This window comes from Gymnodraco acuticeps, unplaced genomic scaffold (assembly GCF_902827175.1).
Source record: "Gymnodraco acuticeps unplaced genomic scaffold, fGymAcu1.1, whole genome shotgun sequence".
NCBI classification, from domain to species: Eukaryota; Metazoa; Chordata; class Actinopteri; order Perciformes; family Bathydraconidae; genus Gymnodraco; species Gymnodraco acuticeps.
The window spans coordinates 127,506-153,558 of NW_022992258.1; the positions used below are offsets into that span (position 1 = coordinate 127,506).

At 41.1% G+C, this 26,053-nt stretch overlaps 1 protein-coding gene across 5 annotated transcripts in view; it reads left to right on the forward strand.

The window, feature by feature from the left end:
- si:dkey-71h2.2 (low density lipoprotein receptor adapter protein 1) overlaps positions 1-26,053 on the forward strand; it is a 46,794-nt gene that overhangs the window by 1,431 nt on the left and 19,310 nt on the right. For 3 of the 5 annotated variants that reach the window (XM_034206919.1, XM_034206920.1, XM_034206918.1), the window contains exons 2-3: positions 22,091-22,233; positions 24,364-24,476. In XM_034206919.1, the coding sequence (XP_034062810.1) occupies positions 22,091-22,233; positions 24,364-24,476 (256 nt within the window). Of the gene's footprint in view, positions 1-20,233; positions 20,292-20,976; positions 21,116-22,090; positions 22,234-24,363; positions 24,477-26,053 lie in introns of those variants that run through there. The other 2 variants (XM_034206923.1, XM_034206921.1) reach the window with 2 other exon arrangements.

Consider the following 26,053-nt stretch of genomic DNA (forward strand, 5'->3'; position numbering starts at 1 on the left):
GTAAGTGCTGAGGGAATAGTCCAGGCAACAAAGCTCAAGTTGTCACACCAGTGGTGGTGACGGGGGAATGAGCCTGCAGCTCTGCTGTCTCCTCGATGTGTGAAGTGTTGTCTTGAATGTGTCTTCCCTGCAGCTACATGAGCTTCTCCCTGCCGTAAATGCTAGCATGCTTTTTCTTTGTCACGTTCTGGCTTTCTGCTCAGTGAAAACTGACTGGCAGCCAATGCCATCTTTAATTAAACATGACTGATTCATTTCACATCCAGGAAGATGTGCTCAGTATCTCTAATCTCACTTCGAAATGTTCTACATAAATGATTGAATTTTGTGTAATGAGTTTAAGTCTGTGGTCTTTCAATGTTTTCTCATTGGATTAGGGTTTGAATGCATCTCTCTCTGGCTGCTGGAATACAACTTCTTATCTTGGTTTTTGTCCAAACATTGATGGATTGGAGTTGTTATTGTTTTCCTCCACACTACCAACAGCGACATGTTGTCCTTCATTACCATGGTGACTTTATAATGACAAAAGCTGCCAAACAAATCATCCCGAAAGACATTGTCCGCGTCACATTGTTCACAGGAGCATCTGCATTGTGCTCTTCTTCTCTTATTGTTGTATTCGTCAGAAAGAAATGGAAGATAAAGCTGAATGATGTTGTCGGTGCAGAAACCAGCTGTATTTCAGTGTCGGGTGACAGAAGCAGTTTGTGTCTGAGAGCCACCAGAGGAACCAGGCTGGAAACATGTGAAACAAGCAGTCAGAAAGAGTTCAGACAGACTGCTGATGTCCAGGAGCTACTTAGTAGGCCATTTGAGGAGAGGACAGCTTCTGTGTGCCAGCATGTGGCGATGCGTCAAAGCTGGCTGTCAGAATGTAAATAAGGCAACAATGCTGCTGCTTGGCACATTCACACAAAGCTGTTATTAAAGTTATAAAAAAAGGGATGAATTATGTGTACCCTGTCTATGGACTGGAGGAAAGTTCACCTTAGTTAAATAGCTACAGCCAATGACAATCTACAGTTAATATGTGGACACTGTTGTAACTGAGCCTTGCCAAATGGTTTCATTAATTGGGAAATTATGTAGAGACATAATTGAAGGTCCTGCTTGATAGAAAATCATTATCACAATAAATTGTTACTATCACAAGGGCATTTTAGTTTCTGTTGATGGATCATGTGTTAATGCTTTAGCAGTAGTGCTTTGTTGTAAATGGGAATGCAGTGTGAAGGTGAGAGGAAGCATTTGATTGGATGATTTCTTGTGTATTGTATTTTTAGGGGGCCAGCACAACTACAGCACATGGGAAAAGCTTTTTTATACCGGCATGATTCATTTAGTTGCTAGCTGACCTTTCTGCTGAAGCGTTGCGGCAGAGGCTCAGGAGGAAGAGCAAGTCGTCCACCAATCAGAGGGTTCGATCCCTACTCCTCCACAAAAAACTAAACCGGACCTCAAATTGCTCCTGTAGTATAAAAGCACTTCAAGCAAGTCTGTTTAGCATTTACCATTAACCAATGTAAGGTCAAACTTCCCCTTAACTAATGTATCTCAAAACCCATGTAGACACGAACCCCTTAATTGGAATCTTACCTCTCAAGTGGCACATTCAACACATCACAAGCCTAACTTATGGGCGGCTTTAGTAAGGTAAATGGCAATGGCGAAAATGATATGTATCTTGTTTGCCTTATTAGAAGCAGTATAATGAATCCTTTACTTAACCATCATCTCTTGTGCACAAAGCAAATACAAGTGGGCTGCTGAACTGGAACACACTGAGGGAGCTAGGTGAAATAAGTCTTAAACACTTCCCTCGTGTAGCAAATGGAGCCAACCGCAGTACAAATCTGACCTGCACTATCTTCCCTGATCTTCTGAATTTCATTTTGCATTGGCAATTAGGAAACTATGAACATCTGGCAAAATTGCTTTACACACGACAATCATACCCTGACTAAACATGTTAGAATGTTATGCTAGGTTACTCTTTGACATCAGGAAATGGGCAACACGATGTGCTAACTAATAAATTACGCAATTGATGAGAACATCTATTCAGAAATGCACAGTTAAAAGGATATACACTCATACACATCCTTAACCCTCCTGTTATCCTCAGATTTACTTTACACCCTTTATCCTCTGGGGTCAATTTGACCCCAGTAGTTTAAAACTCAAGACAATGATCATATTCCACATTTTAACCAAAATGTATGTCTCTGGTTCTTTAGGTATCTTAGTTGACTACCTAAATAACCATTTAAATAAAACATTAGCCCAACCTTCCCCCCCACAGACCCCATTATACATCCAGAACTCCTATTACTGTATGTGACTATCGACAATTATATAAATCACCATAAAATCTCTTATGATTTAAATAAAATGTTAAAGTAAGATATGTTTGATGTTGTTAAAGGACCAATAACTAAAGCAGAGGGTCGTTGTTTTTACAATGATACATTTGAATGAAATAGTCACCTCAATATCATCCTATACAATCAAGACAAATATGTGTAAAACATTGACATTTTGACATGTTTTATACTACTAAAACAGCCTGTGGTCAAATTGACCCCAAGGAACACCGATGCGTACAAAGTGCGTACAGGACCTTCAAAAAAGATCTTTATGTTCATTTTATGTTTACCCACTAGTCCTCACTAAATTAGGAAAAGTCATGAAATACTAAACAAAAAATATAATGTGAACCATTTGTTTTAGATACGTTAAACATTGAATGGGGTCAAATTGACCCCAAGGATAACAGGAGGGTTAAACAAATATATCATACAGAAGGTGCCAGGGTTAAGTCTGAGTAAAGCCATTAAGAACTTTTATGTAATGGCCACCTCTGTCTAAAGAACAACAATCCATTAAGACAAGTGAGGTTAGCAATGTTACGTAAATCTGTCAAGTATCCTGTCCTGGTTCTGAATGACTTTACTGTAACCATGGCTGAGACATAGCTAATGTGCTTTTTAAACACAGTGTTCTGCTGACAGTGTGCAAGTCTGACCCATTAGTGGCCGTGACTCCGACAACCAAAGCTGTTCTTCCGTATGAAACATGAGAAATAAGTAAAATCGCTAGTGTTTCCATATAAAGTAACACTGGCCATGTGAAGGCAGAGTCATTTCACTCTCCGTGCAAACATAAAAAGATCTATTTCCGGACATGTAAGAGACCAGTCTTCAGTTCTCTCGCCAGCAGAGACCTGACATGTACCACACTTTCCCATCGCCCCTTATGGCCGTCCCTTGTCATCTGTCGAGGTCAAAGCCACTGGCAGCACGGAAGAGGAAGCAGCATGCGCCAGGAGTACAAGCCTTCCCTTTGGATCACATCACATCGAAGCGGTGCGGACCTTTCTGTATTTCAGAAGTCGCACACTCTTGCCCTTGGCTCCAAGGACGTCCGAGCTGTACAGTCGGAATCAATTTAGGGTCGTGTTGCTTCGGGACAGACTGAATCCAGTTAGGCTGAGTCCTTGGGTCTCTGAATGTTTCTTGTCATTCTGTTAGTGGTGTGAATATCAAAGCTTGCTTCTTCTGCTGCACTGCTGCGTGATCAACATCAAAGAACATCTCTTAGTTCTTGAATACACATTGCAAGTGCTGCTGCTGCTGCGAGGAAAGTGTCAGATTCTGCGGTTTGTATTACTGTGCTCTGCAGTTCAGAGAAGATTTGAAATGAGTGGACTCAACAATCATTAAGTTGGACTGGTTGGAAACTCAGGCAGTGAACACAGCCTGCAGTACTATTTATGCTGACACGGGCTTGACTGGATGACATGAAAGAGGCAGTGGTGTCAGTTAGTGCTGACCCTCGAGGAGCAATTATCTCTCAATGGCTCATTAGGACTCAGGAAGCAATGAGGCAGAGACACACCACTGTAGAGGAGGAAGAGCAGAAGCAATGGGAGGGAATTGTGGGATATACAGTACGGGATCATAGAGGGAATATCAACAGTACTTTAGGAAAGAAGGTCGATGCTGGGATTATCACAGTTGATGGTTATAATTGTGGACTGATGGAGCATTTGGATTTGTGTTATGATGCAGAATAAAGAGTAATGATTCTATATGACGCCACGACTACCAAATAGGGTTTTATCTGACTGTGTACATTGGGAGAGATTTGACCTTACTTACAGAAAACATATTTCCCACCACCCGAGTGGTCTCCAGCCAAGCATACAGTCGTTTTGTTGTCATCTGCCTGTTATCAGTTTTTCTACTCAAATGAGCAGTTTTCTGCTTCCACCACAATACTTAAGAGTGGAATGTAATTATGGTTGTGTTGCTCGCTCATACAGCTGCAATTAACAACAATTGTATTATTTATTTACCAGCCAATCACTTTTTTTTGTTAATTGACGGACCATTTAATTGGAAACATCTTCAAAAATAGTGAATAGATGTCAAAGGTGACGTCTTCTAATGTATGACCAACTGCCCAAAATCACATCTTCTGTTGGCACAAACAAATCAGAAAGTCTAAGACATTGGAAACCATTGACCTGAGATCATCTTTTGGCATGTTTCACCAATGACTAAACAGATTTTTGATTGTCAATGGGTTAATAGTTTCACTTCTCCTTGCCTTAACCACTCAAATGTACAAGTTCATAGTTGACTCTTGATGACCCTCAAACTTTGTATGTGAAAAACTCAACAGTGGAACTAATTTGCATCGCCTGCACCCAGTGGATAGGCCCTGGATTTATTTAACATGATGGCTAAAGGAAAGGTTGAATTTACATACAGTCCATGACCTTTTTATAGAAATACAGACACACTCAAACAGAAAAGAACACGTAACAAATGCAAAGGTTGAAGTTAATTCTACAGAGAAAATACTGTACGTGTTTCCGATTTTCCTTTGGAACCATTGTCCTAAAACACCAGAATCTAAAGCATTGTACCTGTCTCTTTAATATGTATGAGTTCCAGGCACCGCTTTTGAAGTATAATCGTTTTAAATATCAAGTTTCAAGGCTTTTATTGTCATGTGTGCATAGCTACGGTGTAGATAGGTCACAGGCTCCTCCAACAGTGCAACACAATTAACAGATAAAATAGTAAATACAATAAAATAGAACATAATAGAAACAGAATATGACACTGTGCAGAATAGTCTATATACAGTCATTGGTATATGTGAGTTGCAAACAGATGAATGTTATGTCTGTTCTTTCAAAAGTGCAGGTGTTGTAAAAAAAGCCACACTGTCCTTTCTTAACCATAAATTGAATATTTAAAAAAACAATTTAACAGCTGAGAGTTTCGTTGTTTTTACAATCTGGTCCAGCGTTATCAGTTAAAGAAGAAGCACTCAGGTATTGTATCATCTTGCACCACCAAGGATCTATCTGGAATACAGGACCAGTTATACTGTGTGCTCTTAGCTGTGCTTCAGTGTATCAGACGATGATTTAAGTGGGCAGATTTCCCACCTATACGCTGCATAATTCATGCTCCCACACTCATCGCTCTCACCAGTCACAGTCTGAGGATAGATGAAGTGATAACATGCTGCTAATGAGTTTTCATGGAACGTGCTTTGAAATTATAAATCAATTAAACAGGTTTACTTTCATCTAAGATCAGCAGCTGCCAAAGTTGTGCATCACATTGATAACTTCACTTATTTAAACCCATTGTGTATCCCTCGGGGTCTTTTTGAATTCACGACTCAAAAATATGATCATTTAATAATCAGGATTACATTTTAAACAGATTATACAAACACTTTCTCTTCAAAAAGCATCAGCCATTTCTCTTTTAGGGCATGGGGAATTGAGCAGAGTGACTCAGTGAACATGATGTTCAAATGCAGTTTTATCTAGTATGAATAATAGCTTTAGTCCTTTTTCACTGTTTCTACTTTGGTTGGAGGAGAACTCCATGAGCTCAATCCCCCAACAGCGTGATTAGTTGGATTATTGTCAAAGTACAGCTACTCCAGTGACAGCTCTGCACAGACTTGGTACAGACTTCCTGCTTGACTATTTGTATCCACATTCAGTCTTTAATTTCTGTGGAAATAAAACGTTTTCAGTATTTGTTGTAGATTAAATATTAGTATGCTCTTCTCTTAGCAAATTGCACTAGCATCCAGGCTCTTGGGATGGTGATGTGTGGCTTTCTGTATATCTACATCCTTGGAATGGACTGAAATATCTCAACAACCATTGGCTGTTTCCTTTCTTGATGACCTAGGGCTGCAAGATTTGTGGAAAATAATCTAATTGCGATTTTTCTGACAGATATTGCGATTCGATGTGCGGTATTTCTTTTTAAGCGACCCAACGGAAGTTTATTGTAATATGCGGCCATAACTCCGGCTAGGAAGGTCGTATCTAGCAGCCCGAGCTCCGAGTGAAAGAACTAAACTCACATGACACTTCCGTTGGGTTGCTTTAAAGTCAAGCTTCAGTTTAAGAGTCGCCCTGTAATAGAAGTAAAACATGTGATGGAGAGATGTGCACCATCTAGGAGAGCTCCATTGGAAGCCATTTGGAAAGCGCAGGCTCTTTCAAAAAGACTTGGCAGGTGATTGGATCAATCTGTCTATCACCTTCTATCATGGGCCACTTCTGATTGGTTAACAATGGCTGGTACATGTGGAGCACAGCACTTCTGATTGGTGTGGATGACTGACATCCATTAAAGTTGAAAAAAAATCGCAGGCTTTGCGATTTCATAATCGCATCATTTCAGAATCGCGATTTCGATTTAAAATTGATTAATCGTTCAGCCCTACTTTCTTCTCCCTTCATTGTCAAGTCAACTGTTTACTTTGTCCAATAGGTGTACTTTGTTTTTAGTGCTACTTGGCAAACAGTATCTTGCTTCACATTCTAATCATCTGCATGTAAACGTTGCACAGTGGACATGGTCAGTAAATGGTAGATATATGAAGGAGAACTTTATCATTTTACTGCAGGGCAATCTGTCTAGGGGACAATATCTACCTGCTTTCCATCTAATGACGTTCCAGCAAAGGTTAAAGGTCGGCCACATTGAAAAAAGGAAATTGAGGAGTAAAGCTACTGTGATGGTTGAGGTGCTGGAAAACCATTTATCATTGTATAGCTTCGTCAGTGAGGTTTCAAAGGTTTTAGCTGAAACATGAGAACGACCACTTAGCAGGTCCTTAGCTCTATACCAAAGCCTGTATTTTTGTGAATTCATTATTGGATCAACAAATGTCTGTTTTCCATCATTTTATGACATCAGTTCATTTTACAAAGGTGCTGCTTTAAAGGAGACATATCATTGATTTGATTTGAGTACATGTAAACACTAAATGGAACTGAGCTTGGATCAGGTTGAATTAAACTCTAGAGCCTTTATTGTGGATTATTTTTGATATTCAACATCTCACACTGTTGGCAAGTGCTTCGCCACATTAAATGCTCCTCCTGTCACACTTCCTGTGTTTTTAATCCTGCAGTCCTTTTTTGAAATGTTAATAATGCCTCTTTTCTTCTTCTGTCATAGGTCTGGCTTTAATCAAAGCTTAGTGGGAGCCCTTCTGTCCTTTAATCCACAACTATCATTTCTGTATTAATGCCTTGAAATCCCCCACGTGCATCACTTTAATTCTTCCTTGTGATCTTAAGGACATGACATTTTGGAGTAAGGATGAATGAAGGATCTGAAAAGATGTGTTGATGTGGCTGTGACTATAGTGACAGATATAAACCTATTATTCTTTTGTGTGAAAGGTTACTGAAAATTAAATTACTCTTTAGGAACAACAACTGCTATATGGATTTTTTGTTTTCTTGCAGTCTGAACATTTTCCTCCAATAACTCCATTTCTCGTGAATTACATTTTTCATGATGTGGATTTTTTTTCCCTCTTTCCTGCCATCTTGCGAGTGTTATATTTGAAGCTACGAGTATATAATCTTCCCTGGTCCACTCCACAAATATTGATTTTAAAGCCTCGCCCTCATGTTATTATAAACTGCTCCACATCATTCTATATTGATTTTCCTTGTGAGACCCTTGAGAGTATGTCACGTGTATAACGTTGGCCACATATAGATGTGTCGTTGATGCTTATATTTGGTAACTTTAATATTTATTTTATAGCCTTCTAGGTTATCTGCTTACATTTGATCACTGCTTGCCAGTTTGACATTGAGAGTAAAGGGCATCCTTTGCTAACAGTAAATGCTCCCTGTTTCCCCTCCGTAAACCCAATCATCAAACCTCAGTTTAAGTGTCAGCTAATTATTATTATTCTGTGCAGTTTCTGTGGACTGTTTTTAGCACCAACAAGGTTCCCGAGCCTGCCCTGAAGCAAAGTGAATTATGCAACACGGGGAAACCGAGAGAGCATTTCTAGAGATAGCTTCTGCAACAACACACACACACACACACACACAACACACACACACACACACACACACACACACACACACACACACACACACACACACACACACACACACACACACACACACACACACACACACCAACAAACCACACACACACACACACACATACACATACACATACACACAGAGCTTCCTGTACAGTGAAGTCCCAAAGCCCAAGTCTTCTTTCTGTTTGATGTCCGGGGCAGCTGTCTGTGAAATGGGATATGCTGTCACTCCGGTGTAAGACTCTTTCTGAGCATGTTTTCTATTGTGTGTGTGTGTGTTAGAAAGAGAGATTAAGTATTGCAGATGTCTGTGTATTTGTGTGTGTGTGTGTGTGTGTGTGTGTGTGCATGCGTGTGAACCTGCTCCCTCACTGGAGAGCTAAATCCCATCTCCGTGTGCTGTTCTTCTGAACAATTCAAACTCCCCTCAACATTTGTGACACACCACGTCCCCGCCTGAGAACCACGGATCCCACTACTAAAAATAACTTTTCTAGCGCTATATAGAAACTCAGAATATGTGCTGTTAAGGTAAAGCAAAGAGCAAAAAAGCCCAATAGTATTAGTAAAACAACTTTTGATAGTTTCCTCTGATCACTGGATACTATATGCACATTTCAGCTGCTTTAGTTGTCTTGATTCACTTTAAATGATTTTTGATGATCATTTTTGTCTTAATCACAGCTTTTTAACATAAAATTATAGGTGCCCTTGGCTGAGTTGGAAAAGGTCATCTCATGATTTCAATTGCAGCATAATTTCCACTTGGCCCTGGCTCCTGGGTATCAATCAATCAATGTTTATTTATATAACCCAATATCGTTATATTTGTCTCAGTGGTCTTCACAGTTTGTACAGAATATCAGTATGACAATACGACACCCTCTGTCCTTAGACCCTCACATCGTACAAGGAAAAACTTCCAGAGAAAACCCACAGTTTAAAGGGGAACATGGGAGAAACCTCAGGGAGAGCAACAGAGGAGGGATCCCTCTCCCAGGACGGACAGACGTGCAATAGATGCCGTGTGTAAATTGAAAAGATAATACATTTGCAACATAGGTAGTCCAAATGTTTGGAAATGCATGTGTGTATAATAGGAAGATGAATCCACGAGGATATCCATCCAGGACTTATGATCCAGGACCACAGCCACGACTCAAGATCCAGGGCTCGCGATGCAGGACACAGGACCGCAGGATCATCCATGACTCCGGATCCCGGCGTATATAGACACCAAAAAGAAAGACATTTGTGGAAGCTGGGTTAATCGGAACATGAGAGTACACAGGTATAGACAGAGAAGGAAGAAGTAAGATGTCCCCGACAAACTAAGCCTATATCATCAAAACTAGGGGCTGAATCTAATCAGACCTAACTATAAGCTTTATCAAAACGGAAGGTCTTAAGCGCACTCTTTTCTGGGCAGAAAAGCAGAACGACGCACTTGTTCTTGTGTTTTTTTTAAATTAATTTAACATTATCAACTAAAATCTAATAGAAATAGCACAGTGCTCCTTGTAAGCAAAATGGAAGACCCACAGACATTCTTGTTAGCAACAGGATCAAGCCTATGAGTTTGAGGATCCTCTAGCATTTATCAAGTTTAAGTTTTGAATAAAAAGAACTTCGGATGGATTAGCAATTTTGTCATATATCATTTGCTGTGATGTCATATGCCTGCAACCAACACATATTATCATTAGCAATTGGTGTTTAACATTCCAGAAAATAGACTTCAACGTCTATTTTCGGTTATTTCTTAATATTTCTTGTTTTGTCATTCCAAAACCCAAAGATATTCAGTTTAATAGGAGAGTCTGTAAACTGCATTTACTGTCATGTTGCGTTCAAAATGACTTTCAATCGTAAAAACAATCGATAGTTATTAATTGTCTGTCTCCTAATCGATAGATTGGTTAACAAACCAATGCAGCTTTACGTCTTTAAGCTACCCTTCACTTCTAAAACTAAACCTATAAAACATCCTTGCATGAACAGTAGTGCAACCTTTTGGCCAAATCCATCCAGGTGTTAGCTAAAAGCAAAAACATACAAACAAAAATACATACAGATGAGTTAGAATAGGCCATTTTAAAATGTACAGCTCAAGCACTCCTATTGATTGCCCCTTTGAACCCCTGATACTCCAGAGTCATGAGACCTAAGGAGCGGGGGTCTCGGTGGTGCCAGACGGGCATCCATCACTCGGCAGGAAGGGTCTAAAGGTTTGTAAAGCATTAGAGGGGATTCCTGCGGGAAGCCCTCATCTGTTAAAGGGCCGCAGATGCTCCGTCTCAAATGAGATCAGCTGCTCTCCAAGGTGACTTGTTTGGCTCTGTTGTGATAATGGATGGGAAGTGTTGTTTTCATTCTGCGTGAGATCACAACTGGGATTCTGTTTTTTCTTTTATTCTCTCACAAGTCACAGCTTTATCCTTGAATAGCAAACAACATATTAAATATAAACCTATTGTGTCATGAGTGGATTTCTGTCGAGGGGAGCTATTTATAGTTGATGAAGATGTTGAAAAGGAAGCCAGCAGACTCCAGGGGGAAAATATCTGTATCAGCAAATAGAAACATGCCTGTTTGAATTGCTAATGAAAACAATCCTTCCTCGGTGCTGAGCAATTACACTTTATGAATAAATAGCCGCGAGGAAAGATTTCCTTTGGTATCTGCATCGGTAATGTGGTTATTTTTACTTAACAATGTATTTTAGATGTTTCCCTCAGTGGTTCAGTGTCTAAAATTGCAATAACTCTAAAATGATGATTTATATTGACAACTCAAACATATTAATGTATCAGTCAGCAGCATGTCTGGCATTGATACACATTGGCTGCTGAGTCACTCAATAAAAAGGAGCCAAGGCAGTTTTAATGGACATTTACTGAGCAAGTCACCTCCATATTTAATGCCCTTTGCTCAATGAAAATGAAATAAATGTCAGACGATTGTAAACAATCTGTATTACAAACCCTGTCTCTCTACTGGAAGTGTTGTTTGATTAATTAGCCTATTGAAGCAGATACATGACAACTTAAATGGCTTTACACAAGCTTTTCTGAATGAGGTCCTTATATTACAGCGGATAGGCCAGCAAGTCTTGAGACATACAGCTCGGGCTCAAGTGAGTGCTTTTCACACCCGGGTGGGTCCCATACACTTTAGAATTGATTTGGGGGAGGTAAAGTGAAGTATTAGGTATAGGGATTGGTTGGGTTCAGGCAATGATGGAGAGTGGTTAGGATTAGGTGGGGGGGGTTTCTCTGGGACCTGAGGGGCTTCCCCCCCCGAGGGGATCCAAACCTGACAATTATCTGCACCGCTTCTTACAGGCCCCCCAGTTCCAATAGATGCAGGTCATTAAGTAAAACAGTAAACAAAAATGCTGAATAGACGAAGTAAAAAGGCAGAAAATATGTATTTCATTTGGAAATAAATACAATTTAGAAGGTTGTGACACAATCAAAGCATGGTTAAAATAAACCAATGCTCTGTTGACACGTTGTTTATCCACCCATCTTCTACCACCCCTGTTAAAAAATGTCAAGCAGCTTCTGCTCTCTCACAGTGTCCGATAGGGCTGAATAAGCTATCACAGCAGTAACAGTATTGTTTGAAATATCCTTGAAACACATAATATTAGTGAATATGCATGACCCAAGAATATTGGTCTCCATATACATAATTCTGTCCTTAAGAACAAATAACAAGAACCTGATTGCGTAAAAAGTTATGAGTTGAACTCCTAATTTGACATTCAGCTTATATACAGATAATAAAATAAAATACAAACACTAGTTCACCTCAGTCGCCTGGGGGGGAAACCTTGTCGGTGGATTATTGTGAAGGTTATTTTCAGTTATGGTTATTATTGCAATGATCCTCTACGAATCCTACATCCTGAAAATGCAATGCTGTTTTTTAGTTTTTCGAGAATAAATCATTGTGTGTTTATGTGGCTGAGTCATCCTGCACAGCACCGTACCGACCGACCGACTGTCACCGTCTGCAGAGCAAATATCAGCACAGTTTGCACCGTGGGGTTCCAGCTATAAATAGAGTACTGGAAGTCATTGAGGAACAAAACTCAAACGTCTGTGTAATAATGCCTGCCCGCAAGATAACCCAAGTGCTAATCCCATTTCGTTCTCTGGAATGCCTCTGAGGACAAAGCATGCTTCTTAGAGTACAGAAGATAAGGCTTTTTCCCTGCTGTTTGTGAGTTGGTTTGATCGTGTCTAATTAATGATACACAGAGCCTTTGGAGGACGGTCCCTGATGATGGGGTTGAAGCATACGTTTTGCATAATAACTGCAGTCAAAGGCAATTTGCATTCAGGACATTATGGGAAAGTCTTTCATCAAGTAACTTGTGATTGTGTTTTCAGTTATAATTTTTAACAACTTATCGCACATACTTTATCTTTCATGCCTCCAGGCACACTTCACAGTTAAATGCTGATTATCTCGATAATGTCAAAACGACACAGATTTAGTTCAGAAGTTGCCACATTAAAGTTGGTCCACAAAATATTATTCTGTGTTCACAATATTGGCAACAAAGCAACAGAACAGCCCAGTGGGCCTAGCTACATTGTCGCCCAGTTGCCATTGGAGCGTGGTTCGAACGTATGATGTCATTTTGCGCCTTTTGAACGGACTCATGGAAAATACGCGTCTCTTTCTGCTTGTAGTTCAGAGGAAGCAGGAGACTCGAAAGGCTTATCAAAAACGGGATTTGTTGGTGTTTCATTGCCTCATTGGAGACTCAATTTAAAAGCCTGTTACACAGCAGGAGTTGTTTGTTTTTATTTCACAACATCTTATGTCATATGTTGGCTCTTTAAAGACCCATCTTTTTTTGTTTTTTATACTTTTTTATAGATTATACAAACGAGACTTGTTAAGTAATACTATATGTGCTGATATACTGTGTTACCTTTTGACTGAGACAAGCTGTTTCTAACAGTTTCCAGTCGGTGTGCTAAACTAAACTACCTCTTACTGTAGACATATGAAAGTGCTATCAATCTTATCATCTAACTTTTGCCAAGAAAGCAAATGAGTAAATTCCCAAAACAATCCTTAAATGCAAACAACCCTATCCTTAATTATATCTCACCTCTTTTCTATGCATTGAAGTGTTGCTTATTTCATCTTTATAATTTGGTTAAGCAGCTACAGTTGTTTATGCAAGGTCAGGTATGATGTCTCTGTTTAAAAAAACATGCTCTATGAAGCTAGTCCCATATTCCCAATCTTCCGTCATATTCCCAGTCCGTCCATACAGCTCCCACTTTGCAGTAGCTCTATTTGCTCAGCCATGCGTATCCTAGATAACTCACACCATCATTACGATTAACAGCAGAAAGGGTTTTTGAAATGAAAGCAATTAAGCAGTGGCGTTGGTGGAGAGGGGATTATGTTGAAAGAACCAGCACTGATTCATTCAGGGAACCTCCGAGGCAAACAGTTGATTCTTGAACCTGAATTATTTTACATCAGTGATTTTTCCTTTGAGGGATAACGATTCAAAACTTGATGACAGACACTTAATGACTCTGCTGTGTGAGAATATACACAATCTTCCCAAATAGACACAAACCCAATAAAGTGTCCTCATAGTCTTCATAGATTTGAATCATCCATTTTATTGGTTTTGCTTACATTTGTCTTCCCTGGACAGTTTTTGTCAGTAGAAAATGAAAAGCATCAGAAATGAGAGTTTAATGAAATCTCTATAAGAGAGACAAATACAAGGGTGTGGTAGTTAAAACAGGATATTGTGGGAAATAAAAAGATGTCTGTAGCGGAGTTAGTGCTCATAAGCCCCAAAAAGCAATATGATTTCCATTAGTTTGATACTAGTGATTTAAAATAAGACGCCATGGAGAAAAGTAGTCCATTTTATCTTCTGCTTGCATTTCTCTATTGTATCTGAGATGCTTTATATAGAGTAAGTTTGCATTTAAGGGACTTTTTTTAAAGAAAACCCCCTTATCTGTTACTTAGAAATACACACTAAACATGCCACATATAAAACTGTAAGTAACTGTATGGATTAGTAAGTTGATAATCAGAAAAGTTATTGGACCCTGCTTGTTACTAGATAAATATTTATGAATATTTACATTTGAATCAAAATGGCTGAACCATCCTCAGTTCCAACTGGTCATTTTCTGATTTTAATAGTTCATTATTGTCAGTCAAACAAGATATAGGATATCACTTGAGGGCATTTAGAAAAAGATTTACATGAGGTTTTGTATTTGTTCCCGTTGGATATGTAATACTAAATGATGGAGGTGGGGTTTCATGTACTGCTCCAGTTCAGAGTAATTCCACTTCTTCTGAGCACTTTGTTATTTGTACACTTGCTTTGATGCCTAGCCAAGGTGTTCAGTAATGTGATGTGCAGGTACCACCTCCATGCTGCCGTCTGTGGTTGCTTAGCAACATCGGCTGTTTGATCCCTTGACTCCATGTTTGTTATTGTTGACGTTTGAGGAGTGGCTCGTACTGTGGCTTTGATTGGCAATCTAAAATATTAATACGTATCCCTGTGCTCCTTTAATAAGCAAGTCTGTTATATGTGAAGAGGGGGGAGGGGGTTCAAAATAAGTGGGTTCAATTGAGAGCCATGTGCAGATGAGTTGAGAAGGTGAGTGGAAGGATAGAATTAGGAAAATATTGAGAAGAGCTTGAAAGGAAGGACTAAGCTTAACTAGGTTCCCCCTCAAGGCAGTATCAGAAACCAGTTACACCCCCACCCTCCCACTCCCACTCACACACACCATCCCAGCCCACCATCTCCCCTGGATGTGCGGCCTATTTTCTCTGTCAAGGTGGTGTCCTAGATTCAAAGTTCCATCGGATGAGTAAAACAGTAAGGCAAAGAGATGATATTATAAGGATGTTGAGGATGGGGGTGTCACTTGGGTCTAACAAAAGAAGCTGAATGTTTCCTTTTTGATATTGGTGTTGGTTTGCTATCCTGGCTCCAAAATGGTGGAATGAGCTCCCCATTGAAATCAGGACAGCAGATAGCCTACACATCTTCTGGCGCAGACTGAAAACTCTTTCGACTCCACTTCGAGCGATAGAATTACTAACAAAGAATTGCTAACAAAGCACTTGTATACTAATAAAGGACTGGCTTATCTAAAGCCAGTTGAGTAGCACTTGAAATGTTTTAGCTCTATGAAACCTGATGTATATGATATGATTCTGTTTTCTTCAAGTTTGTATCTTGTTGGTCGAATGCACTTATTGTAAGTCGCTTTGGATAAAAGCGTCAGCTAAATGCAATGTAATGTAATGCAATTGGTGTTGGATTCAAACCTAGATGTTGTGTGAGGAATACATGGCCTACTTACTGACCTGTAGGGAAATTGAAACCATAGAATGTGTTTGTTATTTAGACCTGTTTGACTCCGATGAAGGTACCTTGAGGAAACTTTGTGTGCCAGTGTAGATGCCCTTTCTTTCTATATTGTGCCCGGGTGCCCTTCTGTTTGTGTTATTAATTAACCGCCAGAGCAGAATCCCAACGCGTACGATCCTAACTCAGTTTCTCTGTGCAAATTAAATTACTGAGCGTGGATCTGGAAGACACAGCTGGTGATCACTGCATGTAGCTGACGGCGTGCAGAGCACATGGTATCTATTATACTGCAACAGTCGGATGAGCTACTGTGAAATGGCTACACTTGTCAGTTCCTCGTTCAACAGACTGTTGAATATATTACAGTGCTCCACATCTCCAGGCAATGGTGTTTTAACTTCTAATATAACTTTTATGTGATTACACTTGAGGCTCAGTGCAGCAAAGTATCATACAATTGCTCTGTGTGCCTGCATCGTAATACATTGATTCCTTTTTAGCGTGCGTCCCAACTGTGAGGCTTTGTGTGAACATAATGGAGACAGTGCTGCAGCAGCCTGGGTGAAAGGGTTGCCACGCATCATTTTAAAGATGCAAACGTCCCCAGTGCACCAGAGCGGCATCGCCCTCCCTAATCTTGTTTTGTGATTTATTTATTTTTTTAACAGATGACCTTGACATTCACTCTTTACTAACACACACTCACACACATGACAAATCCACACAATATACAGGGAACAGGTTGTTCAGTGTTCCTCTATTTTCTTCAACATGTTAAAATCCAATTAGCCTCCCTCCCGCTTGTGCCTGTCACTCTTATCAGTCCTGGTCCCTCTGTAGACTCATACAGGATTTATTAAAAATGTAAGCGTTCCTCTTTTAGGAGGATAATATATTGGAAACCCTGCAGCATCAACATGAAGCTCATTAATAATTCATGTATGTAGCCTGGTGAAGTCACAAAATGGACTAAAGCTTTGTAATGCTGGGACAGAATGCAACAACGAATTCAATCCTCTGACCAGGGGTTTATGTATCACAGCTAAGAATGACCCTAACTACTTTGAAGATTGATGTGGGTGTTGATCAAGGTTAAAGATAAAAACTGTTTGGAATTTACTCTTTGCTAAGCCCCAAACATCCTTGATTTGTTTTCAATAATGGGAGTAAGATATCACACGGAAGTAAATAAAATCAGGTCATGACCATTTTGTAAACTGAATAACAAGTTGCCACTCACCAGCAGATCGGCTACACTTAGCTTCTCAAGGTACGCCAATACGATACGTTTGTTGTAAACTGCTGACTTGTTCATGTTTTCAACATCATTTTATAAATACAATTACCCTGTGAAACTGTGCATTCACATGGTGGTTACATAGGTATGATGCCTAAAGACTAATGCCAAAGCTAGATGTGTAAAAGTCAGTAATCATTTCCAGTTAAGATGAGGACTATCCAATGAGTTTGGCAGAGTAAGGCTACTTCTGGAAATGAGTAAGGTTGTGGTTGCAATTATTAAACTTCCTTCAAACAAAATAAATGTCAGGAGAAACTTCAAAGTCTGATAAACCTTAGCAACATCTTGGACACACGTTGTTCCAAACAAATATTATACGAACTCTAGGCCCTATAAAGGGAAGAAAGCTAATTCTTAACCAAGTAAGTTTGGTGCTTTTTAAACAAAGAATCTATGTTCCCCAGACAACTTGGAGAGGTTACTCTTAAGCCACGAGAATGTTGGCATTGACCTGGTATACATGTATTGGTTCTTGTGAAATCTCGTGACCTTTGCAGATACTGTATCTGTGGTTTTATTTGCCAAGATTGTCAAATATCAGCTGTGGGCTGATGCTTTTTTTGTCACAACAATACAATGGTAGTGATTAGAATTATGTTTGATTTCATCTTTTGAAAAACTCAACAGTGAAATGGCTTTTCTATATATGTGTCACCTATTTTCTTACCTTACGTTGTTAGTGTTCTTGGCAGTGTTTTGTAGCTGAACCTCTGACCTCCTGTGGGGAGGGGGATGGGGAGCGATGCATTGCCCCCTCATGGATCAATAGCGCATTAAAGCACTGCTCTTTAATGGTAGTGAACCTACCGCCTCGGAACAATGAATGGCTGTAAGTAGTAAAGACAATTTCTATTAGACCAAAGGGGACTTTTAATCATGACACACATCTCAAGCACAAGCCAAACGCAACCAACAATGCTGCCCACCATTACTAAACCACCACAAACCAAGCAGCCCCCACAGAATGATTAAAGATGATTTAATAATTCATAGTTGTAAGCGCTGTTAGTGGACGGAGCGCTGTGCCGTTCTCCTTCTCAGCTGCATGGGACCTGCCAGTGACAGATGGCTCAGCCCGTGTGGAGAGTTTGGTGCCAGTATAGCCCAGTGGAGTGTTAGACATTTATTTTGAGTGGCTCTGTCTCCATCATTTCAGTATGTGAGCAGAAAATGAATCTTTAAAGGTCACCTATTATGCAAAATCCACTTTTCCATGTCTTCTATACATACATGACAACTTCTGGTCACTTTCCAAAACAGTCTCAAGGAGGCAAGAGTAAACCCTCTCCTAAAGAAACCCACTCTCAACCCGTCAGATGTTATAAACTACAGGCCTGTCTCTCTCCTCCCGTTCCTGTCTAAATCACTTGAACGCGCTGTCTCTAAACAACTCTCCTGTTATCTCCATCAGAACAACCTTCTGGATCCGCACCAGTCTGGTTTCAAGGCAGGTCACTCCACAGAAACTGCTCTCATTGCTGTCACTGAGGAACTGCACACTGCCAAAACTGCATCCCTCTCCTCTGTCATCATCCTGTTGGACCTGCATTCGACACGGTGAATCATCAGATCCTCCTTCGCACTCTCCAAAAACTTGGAGTTTCAGGCTCTGCACTTTCCCTCCTCACCTCATACCTCAAAGACCGTACCTACAGGGTGACTTGGAGAGGGTCTGAGTCCGACCCTTGTCAATTAACTACAGGGGTCCCTCAGGGCTCTGTTCTTGGTCCCCTCCTCTTCTCCCTGTACACAAACTCGCTCGGATCAGTCATTAGCCCGCATGATTTTTCATACCACTGCTACGCTGACGACACCCAATTAATTGTGTCCTTTCCCCGCTCAGAGACCCAGGTCGTCGCACGCATCTCTGCTTGTCTAGCTGACATCTCTCAGTGGATGTCTGCTCATCACCTCAAGCTCAACCTTGACAAGACTGAGCTGCTCTTCCTTCCGGGAAAAGATTGTCCCACTCTTGACCTAACAATCAACATCGGCACCTCAGTTGTTTCCCCGATTCAGACTGCAAGGAATCTGGGTGTGACCCTAGATAACAACCTGTCCTTCACTGCAAACATCGCTGCTACAACCCGTTGCTGCAGATACACGCTTTACAACATCAGGAGGATACGTCCCCAGCTGACACAGAAAGCGACGCAGGTTCTGGTCCAGGCTCTCGTCATCTCACGCCTAGACTACTGCAACTCCCTCCTGGCTGGTCTACCTGCATGTGCCATCCGACCTCTGCAGCTCATCCAGAATGCAGCGGCTCGTCTGGTCTTCAACCTTCCTAAATTTTCCCACACCACTCCGCTCCTCCGCTCCCTTCACTGGCTTCCGGTAACTGCTAGAATCCACTTCAAGACACTGGTACTTGCTTACCATGCTGCCAATGGATCTGGCCCTTCGTACATCCAGGACATGGTTAAACCGTACACCCCAGCGCGTGCACTACGCTCTGCATCAGCCAAACGACTCGCTGCACCCTCGCTGCGAGGGGGACCCAAGTTCCCATCAGCAAAAACACGTGGGTTTGCTATCCTGGCTCCAAGATGGTGGAATGAGCTCCCCATTGACATCAGGACAGCTGATAGCTTGCACATCTTCCGGCGCAAACTGAAAACTCATCTTTTTCGACTCCACTTCGAGTGATAGATTTATTAACAAAGCACTTATAAACTAATAAAGGACTGGCTTATCTAAAGCCAGTTGTGTAGCACTTGAAATGTTTGGCTCTATGAAACCTGATGTACTTATATGATTCTGTTTTCTTCAAGGTTGTGTCTTCCTGGTCGAATGTACTTATTGTAAGTCGCTTTGGATAAAAGCGTCAGCTAAATGCAATGTAATGTAATGTAATACATTACCTCATCTCGCAGAGGGGCGTGGGGAGATGTAGTTCATTAGCATTCAAAGCTACAGACACAGGCCGTTTCTCAATCGCGAGGATTTTGGCTTCCAAGCCAATATTTCAAGGATGCTACGTCATCGAGTGCCGCCGAAGGACTGTTCCAATCTCCAGCATACTTGGAATTCCACTGTGGCCACGTCCTTGGTTTGGGGGAAATTTCGAGGCTGCACATGGGTAGACTTCGCGTCCTTAAAATCCCCACAATGCTTTGCGCACGGACCAATTTCAAAAACCCTTGCGGAGAATGGCTGAACCGACGCAGCACACATTTAAATGTAAGTATGTAGTGGCGTAGAACAAGTGTTGGTAAATATGTTACTTTGTTACATTTGTTTGTTATCACGAAAAATGTGTTCCGTGAAAGTAAAGCAAGTTCATAATTAGATAGACATCGTGAGGTATTTTATTTTTGGTACAGTTTGTGTTGAAACCATTAGAGAGAGTGGCACACTTGTTAGCCTGTTCCATTCTTCTTCGTTTTCCATAGCCGTGGCTTGGAAGTATACTTGCTTCGTTTCTGAAGGAAGTGACTTGGAAGTACGCGACTACCAAGCCAGCATCCTCGCGATTCAGAAACGGCCACAATGTCGAGTAAAGCTGCTCCAGAGCCACAATTTCAAGCATACTACGTCATCGAGTCCCGCCGAAGGACTGTTCCAATGTACAGCATACTTGGAATTCTACCGAGCCCGGCGTACTTCGTAGAGGAAAAATGTCGAGGCTGCACATGTGTAGACTCCGCGGTCTTAAAATCCCCACAATGCTTTGCGCACGGACCAATTACCCCAAATCTGTGGCGGAAAATGTAAGGCGGGGCTTCTCATGTGATGCACACCTGCACACTTGCTCTCCTGTTCCACTCTTAATTTTCCGAATGCCAGGAAGTATTCTTGCCTCGCTTCTGAAGCAAGTGACTCGGAAGACATGTGCTACCAAGCAAGCAGAGAAACACCCACAGAATCAACACTTTTGAAACATGGCTGAAACAGAGGGCTATATGGCATGCTCCAATGATCTGTTTGGTATTTAGAGCCAAACACTTGAGAGTATAGTAGGGGACCTTGAAAGAAAAAAGGACACAAACGAGAGTGAAGCATGGGTATGGTTCCCTTTATCACAACTTTGGTGTTTAAAGGCTGCTTTAATTTGTTGTGGATTCATGTCTCCCTTATCAGCCCGTTATATTTCTCAGAAAACGTGGTCTGTTTCGTAAGTTATCCCTCCCCCGGTGCTCCTCTGCAGGATTTCCAGGCTTCGTTTGGAGATATTTCAGGCTCTCTGCATGGGCACCGTCCCCCTTTGTGTGTCCACCCGCCTGCTAAAGGGACAGCTTGCTGCTACCTGTTGGAAATCACAGCAACAGCAGGACATTGCAGACATTGTGTACAGTTTATCAAAGCCCTGCTGATCCTCGGTTTGTTGGGCCTGTGCGACACGGATCCACACTGTTCGCTTCCATAGAAACGACAGCATCCAAGCAACAGATCTGTTTAATTGGATGCTTTCTAGTTGTACATTCAGAAAAAGGAAAGAAAGTGTCCATTGTGTGGATCACCTACCATAAATCAAACAATGTGTTTATTCTGTCAGTAGAGTTTGACTTCCTTGTAATAATTATCTCACAATGCACACAGACCTTTACACATTATGTTATTATATAGAGAAATAAGAGATATTGCAGGGATGTGACATTTTTATTTCATGTTAGGATGATAATATCACATCATTTTCTGACTACAGCCACATCACTGTCTGCTAACCTGCATGCTGTCTATGCTGAGTTTGAGTTTTTAAAAGTCTGATCAACAAACAACGAAGACTTTAAACTAACTTTTTTAGAATTGAATATTTGTAATGTATTTAAAAGTATCCTTTATGGACATCATGTGATTCCCCTTACACAATAACTTATTTGATCCCATATGTGGTATTTAATGAGTAGATTATGTGAAATCTTTACGATCATTAGCAAGCATCATCCTCAACCATTTTGAAAGCTGATAATAATAATAACGTTTTTTTTCAGCAATGTCAGCGCATTTAGCTGATTTCCTATATCCTTTGTTCCTAACAGAGCTGCCAGAGAACTGGACGGACACCAAGGAGACCCTGCAGGATGGGATGGTGTTCAACGTGAAGTACCTGGGGATGACTCTGGTGGGCCAGCCCAAAGGAGAGGACATGGCCTCAGCTGCCATTCGCAGAATCGTTACCACGGTGAGCCACTGGTCCCTTTTCTTAGTGTTTCATAAAGAAAGTTGTATCCGCACTTGAATCTTGAATAGTTACTTTGATTTCATTGTAAGTGCTGGACGAAGTACAAATAATTGTTCTGATTGTGAAATTAGCAAGCCACGTTGCATATAATTCTGTAGGCAAGGTCAGGACCTTCAATAGCAACGTGTAATTTCAAGAGTGACATTGTGAAGAATTCAATTACAGCCATGCTTTTTATAGAATCTCTCCTGGGCATTTGGGAAATGACAGCCTACAACTGCAGTGCACATTTTCTGAACAATGTTAAGGGGAATACTTGTCATTTTAGTTGACGTTATTCTGATGGTCCGGGAAAAAATGTACCCAGGATGATCATTTATGACACATTTAAACATTGTTGCACCAAATAAAGTTCCATTTTTTCTTTGTACAGTATATATCCTACCTTGGGTACCATTAGAGGCAGATTTTAAGTAGAAGATGTGCTTTATGTCAGTAATATCTCCCTCACTGTTCAGCAAATATAGTCTTATGGGCAGAAAACCAGTGTGGACTCACTATTCAATGTGGCCTTTAATGTTTGCATGTGGGAAAAAAAGTCCAAAAGGTCCTGTAAATTATAACTGTTTATGTATTATAATCTGTTATTCCCTTGGCATGTAGTTATAGTTGGGTTCAGTTTTAAATCGAGGTCAATATTGATGCATGATTCAAATAGCTGTTAATCCAGGAGTTGCACATGTGCAGCAGTCAAATTATTGATATGATGTTTATTATACAACACTGAGCCACACAGGGAAGGACGTTTTATTTTTTACATCAATTTTGAAAACTGCCTTATAACTACATTCAAACCAGTGAGTTTCTAGACATACAAACAATATATTTACATATTCGAAACGCAAACATAACATTTCCTTCTTTAGTGTGTCCTTCACGCACACCTTTTCCCTGAGCGCTGCCAACAATAAGAAATGTCTAATCTGCTGAAAGGAAAGCCTGGCGCTGGCAGCCGATTCATAAACCCCCACTTCTCAATTAGAGACTGAACCGAAACCTAATGGCAGGATTAAGATTCAATTGATTTACACCAGGAGGACAGGAAAAGCAACTGAGTTGTCTCTTGTCTGTTCCCTTGGAAACCAATCAACTTGAATAGGATTACTGAATACATTTGTGACTTTTCCATTTGCTACATGCTTCAGTCTGGCATGATAACACAAGACGGAGGGACCGAACGTATAGAAGAAGCTGCATTTGGCGTATCTCAAGCTGACAGATTGGTTTTTGCCTCGTGGCATGACACGAGTAACATGACAGAATATAACGTGGTTGTTAACACTTCCTACATGGATGAGCTGCCACACTCAGCCACAGCACTTGTTCCCTCTCTGATATAATGCCAGTTTTACGTATTGTAAGTGCTGCGGGTTTCAGCAGAATGTGCTGTTCCTCATCATCATCTCCAGGGCATTTAGGCTCCTACAGCATTCCTGTTGTCCTTCAGAAGTCCTGGTTATTCCTTTTAAGCAAAGATCCCGCTTATTTTCATCATCCGCTTCTCCTCGGTGTCAGCCTTTATTTCACCTACTGCAACAATAAAAGAGTTTTCCTGCAGGGAGAATGGAAAGTGATGAAATAATGTCTTTCTTTCACCCTCTGTATTCCTCTACAGTTATCTACCGATTCTTAACCTCATCGCACTTGAGTGTGAAACTAAACTGCTCTCATTTGTCAGCTAATTGCATGGTAAGGAGGTCATTGTCATAGTCAACAGCCGCTCTCTCACAGACCACCAGCTCAGCACTCTGCTCCTATTTCCTGAAACTCCAGATGGAGCAGAGCGGCAGGGGGAGTGAGCGCCTGCCAGCCCGACCTCGAGTTGCATGTCGCCCTCGTTCTGGGCTTCACGATGCGGCTTTCCTCCCCCCCAGTTCTGTCACTTTTGTATAAATTCCCCACATTTCCGGGGCAACTCGCGCAGGCTGCCTAGTTTAGCTTGGCAGCCACTGTCGCATCTCAGGGGTTTTTGGTGTGTCATCAGAAGTACGTTCATGCTATATTTATGTCAGACAGCTCCCTATTGATTTTTTACGAGTGTTAATGTGTTTTTATATTTCATATCCACAGGCCAGGGCCAGTGCCAAGAAGTTTCAGAAAGTAACTTTGACGATCTCTCCGAAAGGCATCATCATGACGGACACAGAGACCACTGACCTCATAGAAAATGTCTCCATATACAGGTAAATGAAACGCCCCTACCACTTTCCGGCGAACATAATGCGTGCGAGAGAAGCGGAAAATTCGTTTTTTATGTCTTAAAGCTGCCGAGTTATATATTGCACCTCAAACAACAAATACATCCGAGTTAAGGTTTCTATACTTCCTCTACAGAAAAAAGGGCGGATAAAGAAACGATCTAATTCAGAAATCACAGTTTAAGTATAAGCCTTCTGCTTGCCACTCGTCCAAAAGCAAAGCTGTCTATGCCGTCTGACGGTCTATTTGACACGATATTTTTGGAGTAATTATAAAATGTCTGACCAACAGAAATATTGTTTTCTGGCATCACTTTAACATTTTACGGGGAAAATCGGCAATTTGGTATGAGGGCGCACGCCGAAAGTAAGATGGCGCAGCGCCCCGGTTACCCGGTTTAGACAAAACCCATATTATTATAATTGAGAGTCTCTTAAAGTCTCAATAATTACAATATTTTTTAGGTTGGCATTATGTCAAGCCGTGTGCTGGTCAGTGAAAAGGCTAGGGCTACTGGCTTCAAGCAAATACATGAAAATATCATGCAAACCATTAAGAACTGCATGTAAAACTTTACATTTTCATATATTATTACCTCCAGAGGTAAATGCCTGACTTTATAAGCGTGGCTGAGCAATATGTCCTAAAACATCATCACTTAACAAGGGTTTATTATTCGTGCTGTGCCTAACAATTCTGTTAATCCTCCGAGTCGAATCCTAAAAACAAAAATAGTGTCTTCATCTGATTCTTGAAAATACTGATATGTTCTATGTAGGTCACTTTCCTCTCTGTCCCTTGCTTGGGCTCCTTTGTGTAGGAATAAACCGAGCAGGTCTCTGCTCAAAGCGATTGTGAGTTTGATCAATTCAGCAGGAAACCAATAATGGGAGGCCAGGAGGGGGTCGCCGGGGGGACGTCTCATACTGTTTCTCTGTGTCAATGAAAGCTGACCGTTGTCAGCGCCACGCTAGGTTTCTCTCTACCGAATCAGTGAAAGGAGAGAGAGTGTGTGTGTTCATGTGTGTGTGTGGATTGTGTCTGTTTGGCTGCCTTCCTCTCTGGATAGCTCCTGTAATATAGAGTGGGCCTCGTGTAATTGATCCTTACCGTCTAAATATCACATGGCTGGGCTGTGATTACAGAAGAGCTCTGATAACAGAGAAGCTGGTGTGTGATGGAGGATATATTTGATCGGTGTGTGTACGTGTGTGTGTGTGCCCCTTCCTGATCCACCTTATCAGCGGTAACAGACCACAGGCCAGGGGAATGAGCCTCGTCTTTGATCTCCCTCTCTTCTCTCCCTCCTTTCCTCCCCCCCCCCCTTTCATTTATCTAGTAAAGCAATCTTACCTTTCTGCTCGTATGAACGTAAAAAGAGCTCTGAACGCAGGAATACCCACGACTAATTGCCCACTTTGAAACTCGTGCCGCCAATACTCCGGAGTAATAATAGAGGATAGAAGGGGCCACATGCAGAGCTCGGGTAGACTGAGGATTGATTTATCCCCTTTTTATGAAACCCCACCCCCAATTCAACCTCTTCCCCCTCCTTTCTTAT